The following is a 17,668-nucleotide window of genomic DNA, read 5'->3' on the forward strand; positions in this document are numbered from 1 at the left end:
AACATCTCATTTGATCCATACAACAACCCTAAGAGGTAGGTACTATTATCATTCCCATTTTACCACTGAGGAAATTGAGGCAGAGGTTAAGTGACTTGCCCTTGGTCACATAGCTAATAAGTGTCTGAGATTAGATCTGAACTCTGGTCTTCCTGACTCCAAGTCCTTTGCTGTATCCATTGTGCCAAAGAAGGCAAGTGATTCATGGAAGGAATACAGTTAATTTCTTTATAGATTTAATCTGGGATAAAAGGTAGGGGTAGAAGTACCGGAAGTCTCAGTGAGGACAAAGAATAAGTTTAGAAGAAATAAGGCAAGAGAAAGAGACAGAAAAACCGGAAATTATTATGAGGAGAGATTTTCCTAGTTAAAAATCATAAAGATGAAACAGTTACAGAGATAGTGAGGTCTAAGGTATAACCAGCCCACAGTGAAACGGTTTCACTAACTGGGGCTGGAGATTCACAAACTATCACGTTACAAATGCTAATGTTCCAGGGACAAGACCAGGGGTGGAAGGGGAGACCCAGGGATCCATAGTCCTTTTCCCTACAGTGCTCTAGAGTGGCCCAAGCCCAGCCCAGCTGACAACAAAAGCCACAAAGGTCATTTGTATTAGGCCCCTGAGGGTGGTTTCCCTTCTTCCCGGCTAGTGGGGAGAGCCCAGGGGGAAACCTCACACTAGAGATACTGTAGTCTGAGCATTGGACAGCTTCTCACCACATACTGAGGCAACTGGGAGGAAGGGAGGGAGGGAGGAAGAAAGGGAGGGAGGGAATAGGTACTCAGCAGGCTCTCCCTCCCTGCCTCCTTGAGGCTACTTCATATGTATCAGCGCAGTTGGACACACACACACACACACACACACACACACACACACACACTTTCAGGAAAGGGTTGGGGTGGGGGGCTGGTGGAAAAAGAAATCATATTTTCAGCACATGCATGGGAGTGGGGCAGGAGGAGTGTTTAACTCAAGCATCTTGAACATAGGAGTGTCATTTCCCCAATCCCTTGAACAACATAGCTTGAGCAAGGAAACACACTGACCCATGGATTTGCTGATTTGATCTTGCCTGGGACCAAAGCTGAGCCCAAAGAGGAAGAGCTATTCAAAAACCACCCACATGGCCCAGATTGGCATCACTTTCACCCTGCTTCCTCCATTCCCCCAGGCCTCACAGGCTGCCGCCTCCAGGCTACTACCTAAATATACCAGCCAATCACACGTAAGCACATAGCCCCATGCACCCCAAACAGGAAACCTAGGGCCTGGAACAGAGGATGAGATTTCCTCATCACTTCTTGGTTCCCCTAAAGTCTTATCTGCATCCCTGGATCCTAGGGGCCCTGACAGGGATATAGTTCACACTTGTAGTTTGCTCTTGACTTTTTCCAGGTCTTAAAGGGATGGTTTAATTTTCCCACCCTACATTTGGACAGTGCCATAAAAATGATTTTTCAAAAGGCTTTCATGGATATAGTCTCATCTGATCTGAGCATTACATCACCACTTGTGAGAGAGGCAGGGGAGTCATCCTGCTTGGGACATGAGACACGTCACTTGGACCCCTTAGTCATTCCCAAACTGATCAGTGGCTAGTAAGCAACAAGATTCAGGAATGGGGATACAAAGACGCAACTGAAACAGTACCAGCCTTCAAGGAGTTTACATTCTAATGGAGGAGGTAACACAAACACAGATAAGTCAATACAAAGTAACATGAGAAGAGGAAAAGAAAGCTACTGTTCTACAAATAGGAGTTTCCATTCACAATGGATATATTCCTTTTAATAGCAGTCATAGAATAATAATAACAGTTACCATTCTTAGAGCTTTCAAATTTATAAATGTTTTCCTTTACAACAACCAAGTCAACAGTCCTGGGTGGTAGGTAGAATAAGCGTTACCTCCTTTTCACAGATAAGGAAACTGAAGTTCAAAGAGGTTAAAAGATAGCACAGCTAGTGTAAGAGCCAACAGCTCTTGTCTGCACCAGGAATGTCTTATGCCCATTCTGAAAAACTTAAGAACTTCAACTGGTGCAGTGACTAACCATAATTCCAGAGGACCAATGTTGAAATATGCTATCTATCTCCAGAGAGGGAGGAGGTGGTCTCAAGACACAGAATGAGATATGCATTTTTAGACATGGCCAATGCACAAACTTGTTTTGCTGTTACTATACAGACTTGTTACAAGGATTCTGTTTCTCTTTTCGGTTGGAAAGGGGAGAAAGAAGGGAGAGAAAATAAATCCTTGTTAAGTGAAAAAAAGAAAAGTAAAATAAAATAAAAGTTTAATATCTCTATACATAGATGCTGGTAATCATCCCCCAAGACATGGGCGAGAGAGTTCAGGACAGTCCAGAAGAGCGCTCACCTAGCAACCAAAAGGAGAACAGACCAGAAAGGAAAACTGAAAGAATAACTACTACTCACATCCTATAAGGCTTTAAGGTTGACTAAGTGTTTCTCTCTCCATAACCCCAGGGCAAGAATTGAAAGGATTTTTGTTTCCCTTTTTCTCAGAGGAAAAAATTCATGACATAAGAGTTTAAATGACTTGCTTAGGAGCCCACAATTAGTAAATGCCAGAAGCTGGAGTCAAATCTAGGTCTCCTGACTCTTGAATCAAACCTAGGACTCTTGACCCACCATACCACTCTGTCTCTTCTATTTGGATTCATGCAGAAGAGTCGAGGTCAAACAGCATCTGCCTTACCCCAAAACCTAGCTTGATGGTATTGCCCATCCAAGATGGCTCGCTGGGCTGGAAAGCCTGACCCAAGGAGCTGAGAGCACACCTGATAGCCTTCTCTCCTCATGAATTCACCATGACCATAAAGGTAAACAGAAAGATGCCAGCTCTCTCACTTTCCTCCTCAAAAAGAGGTCTGACAGTAGCCATGCCCTACCTTCCTCAGCATCATTCCTTAAGGAAGCTTCAAGCAATGCCACGCTGGCCTCGAAGGACACCTTCTTACGATTGGTAGTGCTCCTCTTCTTTTCATGTTTCCGCTTACGGTGCTGCAGCTCTTTCTCATACTGGGCCCATTTCTTCAGTTGCTGGGCTCGGCGTTTCTGGGCCGCCCGCAGCCTCTCCAAGGTGGGCACCTTCTCCAGGAGCTGAAACTCAGTCAGGAGGTCCACATGGTTGGCCATCATGTCTCCTCCTACAGAACAAAGCTCCGTGGCCCCTGGGCTCTGCAGGGCTAACATGGTGGTATCCCAGGAGCCAGGGGGAAAGGGATCCTCCTGTTGGTCCTCTGCAACATGGTGGGAACCTGCAGAGGTGGAGAAGGAGAAATGGGCATGGATTATCAGAACAAAGTCAACCAGCAATCCCCAAATTCCTTCCACTGGTAGCAGCCTTTCCCTTTGGAACTTGGATAGGACTGTTTTTTCTTTAACTTCTGTAATTAGAAACAACTCACATTTCAATAGCATTTTAAGGTATCCGAAGCTCTTTATTCATTACAACCCTGTGAAGTAGGTAGTAAAATATTCTTACCCCATTTTACAGATGATGAAACTGACACTCAGAGAGGACCAAGATCACATTGCAAGCATCAGAGCCAAGATTTGACCCCAGCTCCTCTGCCCCTAAGCTATCTTCTTTCCTCTCACTCTCAAGACTGGTGAAAACCCCAGTTGTTGATCTGAAGTCAAGTACTGCCCCACTCCCTCTTCAAAGCATGAGCTATATATTCAAGTTATCTGCATATATCATTTATTCCTCCACTTCAGCTATAAACTCCATGAGGGCAGGAACCTTGTTTTAGCTACTTTATCTTACCCCCAGCACTTAGCACAGTCAGTGCTAGAGCAACATTTGAATTGAATGATGTCTTAGAAAAAGCCAACCAGATAATGTGGCTGCTAAAAATAAATCAACAAACAAATAAATAAATGCTAATTTCATTTCAGGCTTCATTAAGAGAAGTAGAATGCCCAGATTATTGGAAGTCATGGTTTCTATGGATCGTGCCATGAGCAGACTATTTATGGAATAATACTGTGTCTGATTCTGGGCATCTTACTTTAAGAGAAACAAAAATAAACTGAGGTCAGTCCAGAGGAAGATACCAGGATTTGAGACATCTGGAAACCATGTCTTTAGGAATTTGAAGGAACTGGAAACGTTTACCTTGGAGAAGAAAAGACTAACAGTGGACATGATCATGGCCTACAACCATGAGAAAAGGTTATTTTCTTACTGGCTTCTGAGGGCAGAACTAGAAATAATGGGGGCAAGGTACAGGGAGAGAAGTGCCACCTTACTATAATGAAGAACTTTCTAACAATTAGAGCTGGAAAACAATGGAACAATCATAAGATCATAAACTTGGAGCAGAAAAGGACCTTAAAAACCATCAATTCAAACCCTCTCATCTTACAGATAAGGAAACTGAGGCCCACACAGGTAAAGTGACTTTCTAAGGTCATACAATTAATAAGTATCTGAGGTAGGATTGGAACCCAGGTCTTCCTAACTCCAAGTCCAGTGCTCTGTCCACTACACTATGCTGCCTTTCAATGAGAATGAGTGGGTTCTCTCAAGACCTGGAAGAATTCAAGAAGATGCTGAATGACCACCTGTCAAGAGATGCTATAGAAGGGAGATGATCAGTTGAATTATATGAATTTTCTAGTCCCATTCCACTCTGGGATTTCATGTGTCTCTGGGGGTAACATTCTGGACTCAGACAGGAAGATATGGGTTCAAATGTCACCTTGGGGAATTACCAGTTCCATGACACTGGGTAAGTCACTTCACTGGGCTTCACTGTCTTCATTTGTCAAATAGAGATAATAATAGGTTATCATTATAGTTTAGTTAACCTTATTGGTTTGTTGTAAGGATCAAGGAAGGTGACATATGTCAGTCATGTGAAATTCAAATAGAAATGGGGCCATTAGATGACACAAAAAGAACCTTGAAGGTGCATAATGACTTAGAAAGCCACATATTAACATTTTCTATGTTTTATCGTATTTTTGAGTTTTTTGGTTAAATATGTCCCAATTACATTTTAATATGGTTCAGGCTTCACTTGAGAGTGTGGTGGGAGTATGGTGGGACATCTTTCATATACATAAAGTACCTTGCATGCCTTAAACCACCATATAAATTTCAACCATCCATATTACTGTTGCTGTTGTGCACAGGCAGAAAAGTGTGTGGGAGACAATGATCATTTCTTTTGCCCATACAGGACCTCATATTTTCCAAAGTCCTCCTATCATGAGATCCTCATGACAGATCTGTGAGGAAAGCAGCACAGGTACTATTATACCCATCTGACAGATGAGAAAATTGAAATAAAATCCACCTAAGTCTCCGGACACTGAACTTGAAGTTGGAAGACTGATTTGAATTCTGGATCTACTATTTAACTGGTTCAGCAAGTGAATTCACCTCTCCAGGCCTCATTTTCCTTCTCTGTAAAAAAAAAAAAAAATGGAGGCTAGATCAAGTATCTTCTATGGTCTCTTCCAATTTTGACTTTCTATGGCACTTGATCTCAGTACCTTGCCTGAGCTCATAAAGTCGTAGAGCTTGAAGCAGATCTCAGGTCTTAGAGTGTACACCTAAGTCTTCCTTCCACAGGCCTCAGAATGTCCAGCCACAAAAAAAAGGCAGAAGCAAAGAAAAATCTCCCAGAGAATTTTATTGTACAAATCTGGCTTCCTTTTCCTCTCTAGATAGTATCTCTACCCTAGCTTATGAAATCAGATTCTGAAAGAGGGCTTACGAGAGATTAAGACACACTCTCAAATAAAGTGGCAAATACAACTTCCAAAGAGAAAACAAAAGGGGATGAAGGTTCGTTTTTTCTCTGACTTTGATTAGTGTCTCTGGAGCTTCCAGACTTGGGTGGTGAGCTGTCTCTTGTTAGATGGCCTAATTTCCTCCAAATACTCAAAAAGAAAAAAAATACAGACACATTTTCCTCCTCTGTGTGAAAACCCCATTGGTCTAATTAAGGAACAGTCAGAGTAAAGCTCAAGATGTTGTTTCCCCCAGTGATCAGGCAACAAAGTCAGATCTGGAAATTTGTGGTTTAAAAACTCTGATTCTCCTCTTTCTCTGCCTTGTTCCTCTCAACTGTCATGAAGCCAGTACTTCCTCTCCTTGGTGACAGGCCCAGTATCTGTCAGAAGTATCATAGTATGTAGAGACAAGGACATGTGAAGGCATGCATTAGCAGCTGTTCCATATCTCCTTGGTACCTAGCCTCGTGTCTTGGATCTTCCCAGAAACACACACAGGTCTGAGGAGCCACCACTGGGAACAGATGACTTCTCAATCATTCATTCATTCAACAAACATTTATTAAGTATCAGGTACTGAGCAAGTGGGAGGCAGGGATCAGGATCTGGGTCCTACAGGAGGATGCTCTTGAGCTGAACCTTGAAGGAAAGGTCTCTACAAGGTGAAGGTGAGGAGGGAGTGCATTCCAGGCACAGGGAGCAATCTGGGCAAAGACACAAAGATGGGAAATAGAGTGCCTTGTACGAGGAACCACAATGAGGCCAATAAGTGTACACAGAGGAGTCATGAAGGAGTTGCGATAAGCTTGGAAAGGTAGGCTGGAGCCGGATTGTGAAAGGGTTTAAATGCCAAAAAAAAGTGGAATTTAATCCTAGAGGCTGCAGCAGTGAGCTCCTGAGACCTCTAAAACATGCAGGAGAAAGACTTGATAGGTCTTGTGCTTTGGGCCTTTCGGGATCTTTTCTTTGCATGATTTAGTGTGGGATAGTGGATAAAATGTAGAGTGAAGAAGACCACTTTTAAGTCCAAGCTCAGATAACTTTATGTCTATGTGGTCCTTGGCAAGTCATTTAAACTGATCAGAATCTCAGTTTCCTCATTGACAAAATGGGGATGATAATTAACAATAACAAGTAGCATTTATATGGCGATTTAAAGTTTTGTTGCTGTTACTCCTGTCCAACTTTTCATGACCAACTTTTCTGGGTAGACACTGGAGTGGTTTGCCATTTCCTTCTCCAGCTCATTTTACAGATGAAGAAACTGCAGCAAACAAGGTGAAGTGACTTGTCCATGGTCACACAACTAAGTAAGTGTCTGAGGCTGGATTTGAATTCAGGTCTTTCTGACTCCAAGCCAGCACTCTATCCACTGTGCCAGCTGCCCTGATTTAAAGTTTGCAAAGTGCTGTATACCTATATGTATATGTGTATATATATATACCTATATATACATAAATTAATAAGAATATTTCCTCCATCAGGACTTCTTTACAAAGTACAAATGAGATAATAAAAATAATTGGTATTTATGGAACACTTGAGAGTTTGAAAAGCATTTTACAAATATTATCTCATTTGATCCTCAACACAACTTGGGGAGGAATTTTACAGATGAGGAAATTGAGGCAGAAAGGTTAAGTGACTTGTCACATAGCCAGTAAGGATCTGAGACAAAATCTGAACTCAGGCCATCCTGACTCTAGCTCCAGAGCTTTATCCACTATCGCACTTAGCTACGTCTTTTTAAAATTTATGTTAAATTCTTTGCAATCCCTAAAGTGTTATACAATGGTCAACTAGTATGCTTTTCTGCTTTTCGAGAAAATTTCCTGTTTCTGATGGAAGGTTTTTTTTTTTCCTCTCACCTTTTTCGCAAAAGATATACAAAGGGGAAGTTTGGGGGAAGTACAAAGAGCCCCATTACAGTTCATACTTGGTGACTTTACTTCCTAGAAATACCCCTCAGTAGCTTCAGACAACTGATTACAGAAGTCAGATTACACAGAAAAGAAGGGAAGATGACTGAACACCTTTAACAAGGATAAGAATGATATAGTCCTTTCTCCCTGCCAGTAACCAGGCTCATATCATTCTCTGTGTCCAGCCCTCAGTTCTCTCCACTGTAGAATGGGGGAGGGGGATGAGGTAGGTGGCTGCTAAAATCACTTCCTGCTTTAAATCCTACTTTTGTATGAATGCTGAAGGTGGTAGATGAGCTGGAGTACACCCCAAGCATTACCACACAATAAATTCAACATAGGGGTGAGACTTAGCTCCATAACCAGGAAGGTCTTAAAACCAAGGACTATCAAGCCATTTTTTGTCCTAGGGCTAGAAGCCTGTGGAGACTAGAAATCTCATCTGAAACAAAGAACACCACTCCCTGTTCCCCACTGATACAGATGAAAAGGTCCCCGTAATATCTTGAGGGCATTAATCATGGGCACTCAAAACTCTCCGGAAGTGGGTCTGTGGGGCACAGATATGAGGTCACATGAGGGTCAGTGGAAGTGACAGTTTGTTCCATCTTCCCATTTGCTGCCACAGACAGTACTTGGTATGTCCTCTCCATATCTCCCTCACTTTCACTGTCTAAGCCCTCCTCTCCCTCTTTTCAGAGGTCCTGGGTCTCAGAAATAACACAGGCTTTCGTTTTCTTCTCTGTCCATCCCAATATCATTCATCCTCTGTGTCTCTGTCTTTCCCAAAAATTCTCAAATCCTTCATGGCTTCCTCTGGAACTGTGTCTTCCATCACATTCTTACTATGAAAGTTTGGGAGAGAAGAGGTATTGGACTGACTACCAAACTGAAGGTCTGCAGAGTTGTTGTGTTGACCTCATTGTTGTACACCTGTGAAACATGGACATGCCAGGAAACTGAATCATTTGCATTTGAACTGTCTTAGGAAGATTCTAGGATCACCTGGCAGAATAAGGTACCAGACACTGAAGTCCTTGCTTGAACTGAATTGCCAAGCATTCAAACTACGCTTCAGAGAGAACAACTCCAATGGGCTGGCCACATTGAACATTCGGACAATCAAATGCAAAATGTACACTTGCCAAAAAGACTATTTTATGAAGAAGTCACAGGGGATCACATGGTGGTCAGAAGAAGCAATACAAGGACACTGTCAAGGTTTCTCTCAAGAACTTTGGATCTGATTGTGCAACATGGGAGACACTGGCACAGGACCACTCAGCATGGCATGCCCACATCAGAATAGGTGCTGTGCTCTATAAGCAAAGCAGAATTTACACAGCACAAAGAAAACATAGGATGTGCAAATTTGGAGTATCCACTCCAAATATTCACATGGATTATCTATGTCCAACCTGTGGTAGAGCATTCCAAGCTCATATTGGTCTGATCAGTCACAGTCAGACACACTGAAATTTCACTTTATCATGGTAATATCATTTTGGTCCTCTTTGAGAACGAAGGACAACAACCAACCAACCACTATGACAGTCTGATTCCCTGTCTTTCCCACTACTCCCATCTATCCCTGGTGGATGCTGGGTTTGAAACCAGATCTTGCTCCAAATCCAACATTCTCTGCACTGTATCATATACCTTGTACCTTGTAAGAGAACTAGTTCAAGGCTCTACGAGGTTCATTCATAGAGGAATGCTTGAGAAGGTCTGATGTAAAAAACTCATCCCTGGCTTGGAATGAAGTATCTTACACTCATGGCCCGCCCCTGTGTTCCTTAGGACAGACACAGATTAGGAGATATATGCTGCAAATGTGTATCTCAGTGAGGTAGATGATTCAGAAGTGACGGCTACCCAGGTCAGGCAGTTCTCATAGAGAGGAGAACAGAAGTCAAACTAGACATCAAGAAGCCAGAAAGTATCTGAGAGGTCTCAAAAGTTCAAGCAGTCAAGTCTGAAAGCAACAGCAAGGGCATTAGTGACCAGGGACCAGTTTTGATACTGGAGTTAGAAGCAGTTTCAGGCTCTGCTCTGCATGCTATTTCATGGAAGATGTGGGACAGCCTGGGCCCACAGGTAACAATAGAGGCCTTGAGTCAACAGGTAAGTGCTGTCCTTGATAGAAACAGATGCTAGGATTACATCTTCTCTAGGGATCCTAGCTCAGAATCAGGTGACCGTTCTAGAGAAAGCGGTCTTCTCCTTGTGGCCCAGTATCTTAGACATATTCTAAAAATGCCATTATTACATCTCAGGGAGATTGGGCACCTGCTCAAGAGAGGAGACAAGACCTAAAGAAAGGGGACAAACCCAGTAGATCCTAATTCTGTAAATATGGAGAAGGGAGGTGAAGATAAGACTCTGAGCTATGGTAGGGTGATGTGGACTAAGGTCAAAGGCTCGTCCCAAAAAAGATGACAGAGTCATAGTTCTGGAGCTGAAAGGGCCTTCAAAGGACATTTTGTCCAACTCCATCCTTTTACAAATGAGGACACTGAGACCTGGGAAGTTGAGTGACTTGCCCAAGATGACATTAAAAGTAGAATTTGAACTCGGTTCCAAATTTGGAGTCAGTGCTCTTCCCACTCTCCCATTAATGGAATCATAAAGGGGATTAGAAATGCATAGGGGGACAAAACAGGAAAACGATAAATGTTGGAGAAGATGTGGGAAAATTGGAATACCAATGTATTGTTGGTGGAGTTGTGAACTGATCCAACCATTCTGGAGAGCAATTTGGAACTATGCCCAAAGGGCTATAAAACTGTACATACCTTTTGACCCAGCAATACCACTTCTAGATCTGTATCCCAAAAAGATCATAAAAATGGGAAAAGGATCAACATGTACAAAAATATTTATAGCAATTCTTTTTGTGGTGGCCAAGAACTGGAAATTGAGGTGCTGTCCATCAACTGGGGAATGGCTGAACAAGTTGTAGTATATGAATGTAATGGAATACTATTGTTCCATATGAAATGATGAGCAGGCAGACTTCAGAAAAACCTATAAAGACCTATATGAACTGATGCTGAGTGAAGTGAGCAGAACCAGGAGAACTTTGTACATTGTAACACCACCCTGTGATGACTGACTTTGATAGGCTTAGCTCTTCTCAGCAATGCAGGGATTTAAGGAGACGCCAAAAGACTCAAGATAGAAAATGCAATCCACATCCAGAAAAAGAACAATGGAGTCTGAATGCAGATCTAAGAATACTATTTGTTTTCTTTTTTGTTTGTTTGTTTTATTTCTTCTTTCTCATGGTTCTTCCCATTGGTTCTTATTCTTATTTACAACATGACTCATATGAAAATATGCTTAATCTGAATGTATATTTAGAATCTATATCAGAATGCATGCCATATTGGGGCAGGAAGCGGGGGGCAAATTTAGAACTCAAAATCTTGTGGAAGTGAACATTGAAAACTACAAATTAATTAATTAATTTTAAAAAGTCATAGGGGTAATAGGTCATTGAAAAAATAAAATAGAATTCTTTTAAAAACCATAGCGGGAATTTGTTAGGAAGAGTAAAAAAAAACAGAATCCAGAACTGCCACCTAAAGGAGGAAATCTGGTTCCTTCCCTTGAGAAAGTTCCAGGCCTTGAAATGAGAGTATCTACTATAAACATGGCCCTTTACAGGCACTTCCTGCCTAGGACGGGTCCGTGCTATGAAAAGAGTGCACCACCTATCTGGAAACATGGTATAGTGGAAAGAGGACTGGATCCTGGCTTTCCCAGCCCGGATACTTATTAACTTGATAATAGTGGGCAAATCACTTAAGGTCTCTGAAGCTCCAATTTCTCTACTTATAAAAAGAGGGGAAGAGAGTGGGATTGAACTAGATACTCTAAATTCTCTTCCAACTCTGAGTTTATGACCACCTGAGGACTTTCAGAACTCCTATTTTCAGGTCACTCCACATCCCAGCCCTTACAACCCTGAGGTTCTGGCCTAGGTGGCTACTCAGTCTAAGTATAGTCTAAGGATGCAGCATGTTCAGTTAGGTCAATGGTCAGGTAAAAGGATAAAAATTGGGCTCCTATAGAGGCACTGCAGTGAGATCAGGGGGGTTAGCTAATTTATTCTCTGGGATCTCAATTCTTTAGTTCTTTGGGCTTTTTCCTAATGTCCTGAGAAAAACAGCAAGTTAAGTTTAACTCAGACCTGGGGTGATTTTTAAAAAGTAAATCAAAAAATCTTTTATTAGACTTGATGCTGTCAAAAGAAAATTCTAAGAATTTCGTCTTTTTCCCTTACAATACTCCTTCTGACTCCCAACAATATTGGCAGCAGTATGGAGGAAGTGCCTAAACATTTCCACCTCATGCTTCCTGCACATTTAGCACAACAGAGAATCTAAAAAACAAACATGAGGACCACACCCTCTTCCCTTCTCCTTAGCCTTCACCTTGGACTCACTTTCTCTCTTAAAGGGATCTTAAAAGATTACACACACACACACACACACACACACACACACACACACACACACACACACACACACACACACCTGAAACACTCACATACTTCTTAGCAGGGCATTGAGCAGAAAGTTGGCATTTTAGTGATGAGTGTGACAAATTCTGGGTTAGCGTGATGTTCAGCAAGTCTGAGTTATCAATTAACTTGGAATGGAGAGAAGACCCTTCTGCCTTTAACCACCACAACACTTAACACCACAATGATGGGTCATGGGATGACATTAGTGAGACAAGCTGTGATTTTCTTCCATTTCAAAGTCCTTCACAATTCTCTGGGAAATTAAGGTGTTTGATCTATGTTTGATTCAGCCACTGAATTCTGTTTGTTACATGTTTTAAATGGACTGGCTTTGTCTGAACTAGCAGTTATGAATTAGAAAGATGGGAGAACGGGCAGAGACAATATCCTTGAGCATGAAAGCAGAATACAAACCAAACCCTTGTTGCCAGGACCCTTCATTCTTTATTCAGTCATTTCAGAGGAAAGTTAGGGGTTTTGTAAGCCTGAGGAACTGTACCCGTAATGATGCATTGGAAGGCATTGGTAACATTTGTCAACATTGGGTAAGATTTCTATCTCAGAAACTAGACAGAGTTTCTGCATCACCCTGTCTCAGAGAAAATGGAAGTCTTCACTCATAGAACTTCCTTATAATCAGTTCTGGGTACTCCACTTTAATATGGGCACTGACCATTTGGAGAGTGTCCATCTCTAGAGGGTGATCATGATGATGAGGGAACTGGAGAAAACGCCATTCACATATCATCCAAAGGAAATGGAGGTGTTCTCCCTGGCTACCTAAGTCCCAAATAAAATCCCATCTTTTACTGGAAGCATTCCCCAACCTGTTTCAAGTCTAATACCTTCTTAATGTTAATTATTTCCTATTCAACTTCTATACAGCTTGCTTTGTATCAGATTGTTAAATCCTTGAGGGCAGGGATTGTCTTTTGCCTCTTTGTGTCTCCCTGAGTTTAGCACAAGTGTCTGGCACTTAGCAGGCGCTTACTCAATGAATAATTGATTGAAAAGGGAAGACATGACTACTGTCTTCAAATATTTAAAGAGCTCTTTAATACAGAAGAGGAAGTCAGCTTGTTCTGCTTGGCCTTACAGGGCAAAACCAGGGACAACAGGTGAAATGTAAGAGGAACCCTAAGGAAAATCTTCTTAACAATGAGAGCTGTCCAGAAGTAGAATGGGGCTTATTCTGAAGGTAATAAGTGCCTTAACAAATGTCTATTAAAACTACCGGAGTTCTTTCAAACAAATCTGGATTTGTCAGGGATATTGTAACTAGGATTCTGTTTCAGTAGAGAATGCACTAGATGTTATCTGGATGTCCTTCTATGGAGAAGGGAAATGGAAGGGAATATGCTTTTATTAAGTGCCTACTATGTGCCAGGTACAATGCAAAATGCTTTTAAGCAATTATTACCTCATTTGACCCTCACCACAAATCCTGGAAAGTTGGTGATATTACTATTCCCATTTTATACTTGAGGAAACTGAGACAAACAGAGGTGAAGTGACTTACCCAGGGTCACACTATCTAAGGCCAAATTTGAACTCAGGTCTTCCTGACTCCAACCCAGTGTTCTATCCATTGTACCAGTTCTTCTAGTTCTGAGATTCTGCTACTCTGTATGATAAAAGGTCTTATGGCACCTATGGCCTCTGTCAGGACCCTCTTACTACAACCTCCAACACACAATGTGCGGTCCCCTTTCTGTTTACTCTCTTCTGCCCCATCCCTTTCACCGTTTCCCCTTTTCCCCATCCCTTGACTATGCCTTAAACTTGCCGCCTTCCTAGTCCTTGCCCCCCCAACCTTGTCACAGACTCAAAATCTAGTGCTCTTTTCACAAACCTTTACCATGCTCCCATTTGATTCAAAATATTTCATGTTCAATTATGAAATGCAAAATGGATAACTTTGATTATATTAAATTGAAATTTTTTTTCCCACAAACAAAGCCAATGCAACCGACATTAGGAGGGAAGCAGAAAATTGGGAAGGAATTATTATAACTAGTGTCTATGATAAAAGTCTCATCTCTAAAATATATAGAGAACTGAGTCAAATTTGTAAGAATACAAGCCATTCCCCAATTAATAAATGGTCAAAGGATATGAACAGGCAGTTTTCAGAGGAGGAAATTAAAGCTATCTAAAGTTATATAAAAAAATGCTCTAAATCAGTATTGATTGGAGATGCAAATCAAAACAACTGAGGTACCACACATCAGACCTATCAGATAGGCTAACTCGTCAAAACAGGAAAATGATAAATGTTGGAGAAGATGTGGGAGAGTTGGAACACTAATTCATTGTTGGTGGAGCTATGTGAGCTGATCCAGCCATTCTGGAGAGTAATTTGGAACTATGCCCAAAGGCCTATACAAATGCGCATACCCTTTGACCCAGCAATACTCTTTCTAGGGCTGTATCCTAAAGAGATCATAAAAATGGGAAAAAGACCCACCTGTATAAAAATATTTCCAGTAGCTCTTTTTGTGGTGGTCAAAAACTGACTGGAAATCGAGGTGATGCCCATCAACTGGGGAATGGCTGAACAAGAATGTAATATAAGAATGTAATGGAATACTATTGTGCTATAAGAAATGACGAACAGTCAGACTTCAGAAAAACCTGGAAAGACTTACATGAACTGAGGCTGAGTGAAATGAGAAGAATCAGGAGAACATTATACACAGTAACAGGCACAGAGTATGAGGATGGTTTCTGATAGACTTAGCCCTTCACAGCAATGTAAGGACCTAACACATTTCCAAAGAACTCATGATGCAAAATTTCATATACAGCCAGAGAAAGAACTATGGAGTCCGAACATAGAATGAAACAGACTATTTTCACCTTTGTTATGTTTTGTTTTCTCTCATTCTCATGTTTTCTCTCATTTGTTTTAATTTTTCTATGCAACATGACTAATATAAAAATGTGTTTAATAGGAATGTATGTGCAGAACCCATATAAGATTGCATGCCATCTTAGGGAGGTAAGAGGAGAAAATTTGGAACTTAGGGAAATTGGTTGAAAACTAAAAACAAATAAATTAATTTGGGGAAAAAATAAATAAAATTTTAAAAAAATATTTCATGTTCAGCTCATTCAGCTTTCACAAAACCAAAAAGTCTCTCTATCTCATGTCCTTTCATCCACCCCTATTTATCTCCACATAAGCCCAAGAGAAGCTTTCCTGTCTACCACAGTAACAGAGGCCAAGGAAAAATGAAAAATCCATCAGAATGGATGCTGGCCTTAGCCTCTTCCCAAGCCTTTTTCTGATATCTGAGAAGATAAGCACATGGACACAGACACAAGTGCAGTAATCAATGAGGACTTTAGTGACAGGAAAGGAGATGAATACACAAATCCAAGGTCTTTGCACAGCACAAACCATAGTAAGAACATAGAATTAAAGCTACATCTTCAGAGACAGAAAATACTCAACACAAAGATGGAATTAATAGGGACAAATGTGTAAATCTTGTATTCGAGGTTCAAAAAATTAATGGTGCAAGTACAGACAGGGGGGAAGGTCTGTGAATGGGGGAATGGATACTCTGAGATCTTTGAAGGTAAAGGACCAAAAACTCTTTTGTAACCCAGTGCAGGCAGAGAGAGGCCAGCTAGTCACTTCTGTATAGTAATCCTTGAGAAGTGAACTTTAACCCTCAAGATAGTATTGCTCATTAAACCTATCTGCTTCATTGCCCTTAGAAGAGACTCTGCTTGCCCGAAAGAGTTCATGCTGGCCTAGGCAGTTCCACCTAAGACTCTTAGACTTGCTGATCACATTTTCTGGAAATGGCAGTCTCTCAATAACCTTTGGTATTAACCCCAAACCTGTTCTGATGAGTCCTACATTGAGGTTCAAAAAAATCAATAGGAGATTGAAAACCATTCTGACAGAAGCTTATATCAAGATAACCTAAGGGGTTTAAGTCAATAGAATACCTACTATGGGCAAGCTGGGCCTTGAAACATACTTTCTCTGTGACCCTGGGCAAGTCACTCTCTCTTATCTGAAAAATGAAGGGGTTGGATGAGACACTTGTTAAAATTCCTAGTTCTGAGAGTCTATGAATCCATGAAAGGTCTTCTTTGTGAATGGCTGTCAGGAAGATTGTAGAGGGGACCCCAATATAGGAAGTTGATCTACATGATTTCTAGGATCCCTTCCAACTCCAAGATTCTTATTACCTTAAAAAGGGGGTGGGTTAAGCCCCAGATGTTAGTCAAGGTCTCCAAAAAAAAAAAAAAAAAAGAATAGGATCCTCCCATTCCAATTCTCTTGTTTTGGAGGTGAGAAAAGTGATGCCCAGAGAGGCCAGTCACACAAGTAGTTTGAAAGAGCCAGGGTCCAAACTTGGGGTACCCAGCTTTAAATCCAAATGCACAACTGTCCACTGTATCACTGCACCAGTTAACAGATGCTGCAGTCTCTTAAGATGGAACCTCTCCCTATTTATTTTTTTGTATGTCAATATGTATGTGCTATTAGTATGGTAGAGTAGAAACAGATTTGGAGTCAATGGATGTGAGTTGAATCCTAGCTGTGTCATTTAATAGCTGCATCACCTCAGGTTGGGCCTTTCTAGGCCTCAGTTTCCTCTTGAGATTGAACTAGATATAAACAGAGTTTAGATGAGGTGATCTCTAAAGAGCCCCTCCTGATTAAAACTGAAGAGTCTGAGAAGAACGGAAGGAAAAACAATTGACAGACTCATGGCCAAGAGACCAGTGCTGAAAGGCTTGACATGCATGTCCATGCATGACAAAGTGGACACAGTAACAGGAGTGGAGGTGCCTATGTCTAGTGAACCACAGAAGGGGAGTGTGGGATATACAAAGACGACTGTGATCTTTGCCGATGATTTTTCTCTCACTCTCCCTGCAAAGATTGATTATGGAGCTAACCAGCCAATCTTCCTTCCAAATAAAGCTTATGTAATAACTAAGCACAGGGAAATGAGAATCAGATTACCCAGTTTCTTCGGTGGCAGAAATGGCCCCACCCCCTCCCTTGAGGCAGCAAAGAGAAAGAACAGCCAGAGTCCTTTAAACACCAGAAACCAGTTTCCAAAGAAAGCCCCATCTGTGGCCATTTAAATCCCCAAGGGATAAAGAGCTTATTAAACAAGAGAAGGATGTACCAAGACCAGGAATGGGGATGTTTATGAAGATGAGTAGGGTGTGGTAGCTACCAGCCTCTGGGTCCCATAGCTTAGTCAGGATTAAGTTTAATCAATCAACAAGCATTTATTATGCACCTATTATATGCCGAGCACTGTGCAAGGCCCCGGAGATACAAAGACAAAAGTGGTCCCAGTCTAAACCCGAGAGTACACATACATAGATTAGGTATCTAATCAGTCAATAAGCATTTATTAAGAGCCTACAATCAGTCAGAGACCATGCTAAATAAAGG

General features: G+C 41.4%; 1 protein-coding gene across 1 annotated transcript in view; it reads right to left on the reverse strand.

Moving 5' to 3' along the window:
- PPP1R16B (protein phosphatase 1 regulatory subunit 16B) overlaps positions 1–17,668 on the reverse strand; it is a 154,766-nt gene that overhangs the window by 118,346 nt on the left and 18,752 nt on the right. Inside the window, exon 2 of the mRNA XM_072631498.1 lies at positions 2,919–3,287. Coding sequence (XP_072487599.1) covers positions 2,919–3,222 — 304 coding nt within the window. The 5' untranslated portion in view covers positions 3,223–3,287. The remainder of the gene's footprint in view (positions 1–2,918; positions 3,288–17,668) is intronic.

Source organism: Notamacropus eugenii, chromosome 1 (genome assembly GCF_028372415.1).
Source record: "Notamacropus eugenii isolate mMacEug1 chromosome 1, mMacEug1.pri_v2, whole genome shotgun sequence".
Taxonomy (NCBI): domain Eukaryota; kingdom Metazoa; phylum Chordata; class Mammalia; order Diprotodontia; family Macropodidae; genus Notamacropus; species Notamacropus eugenii.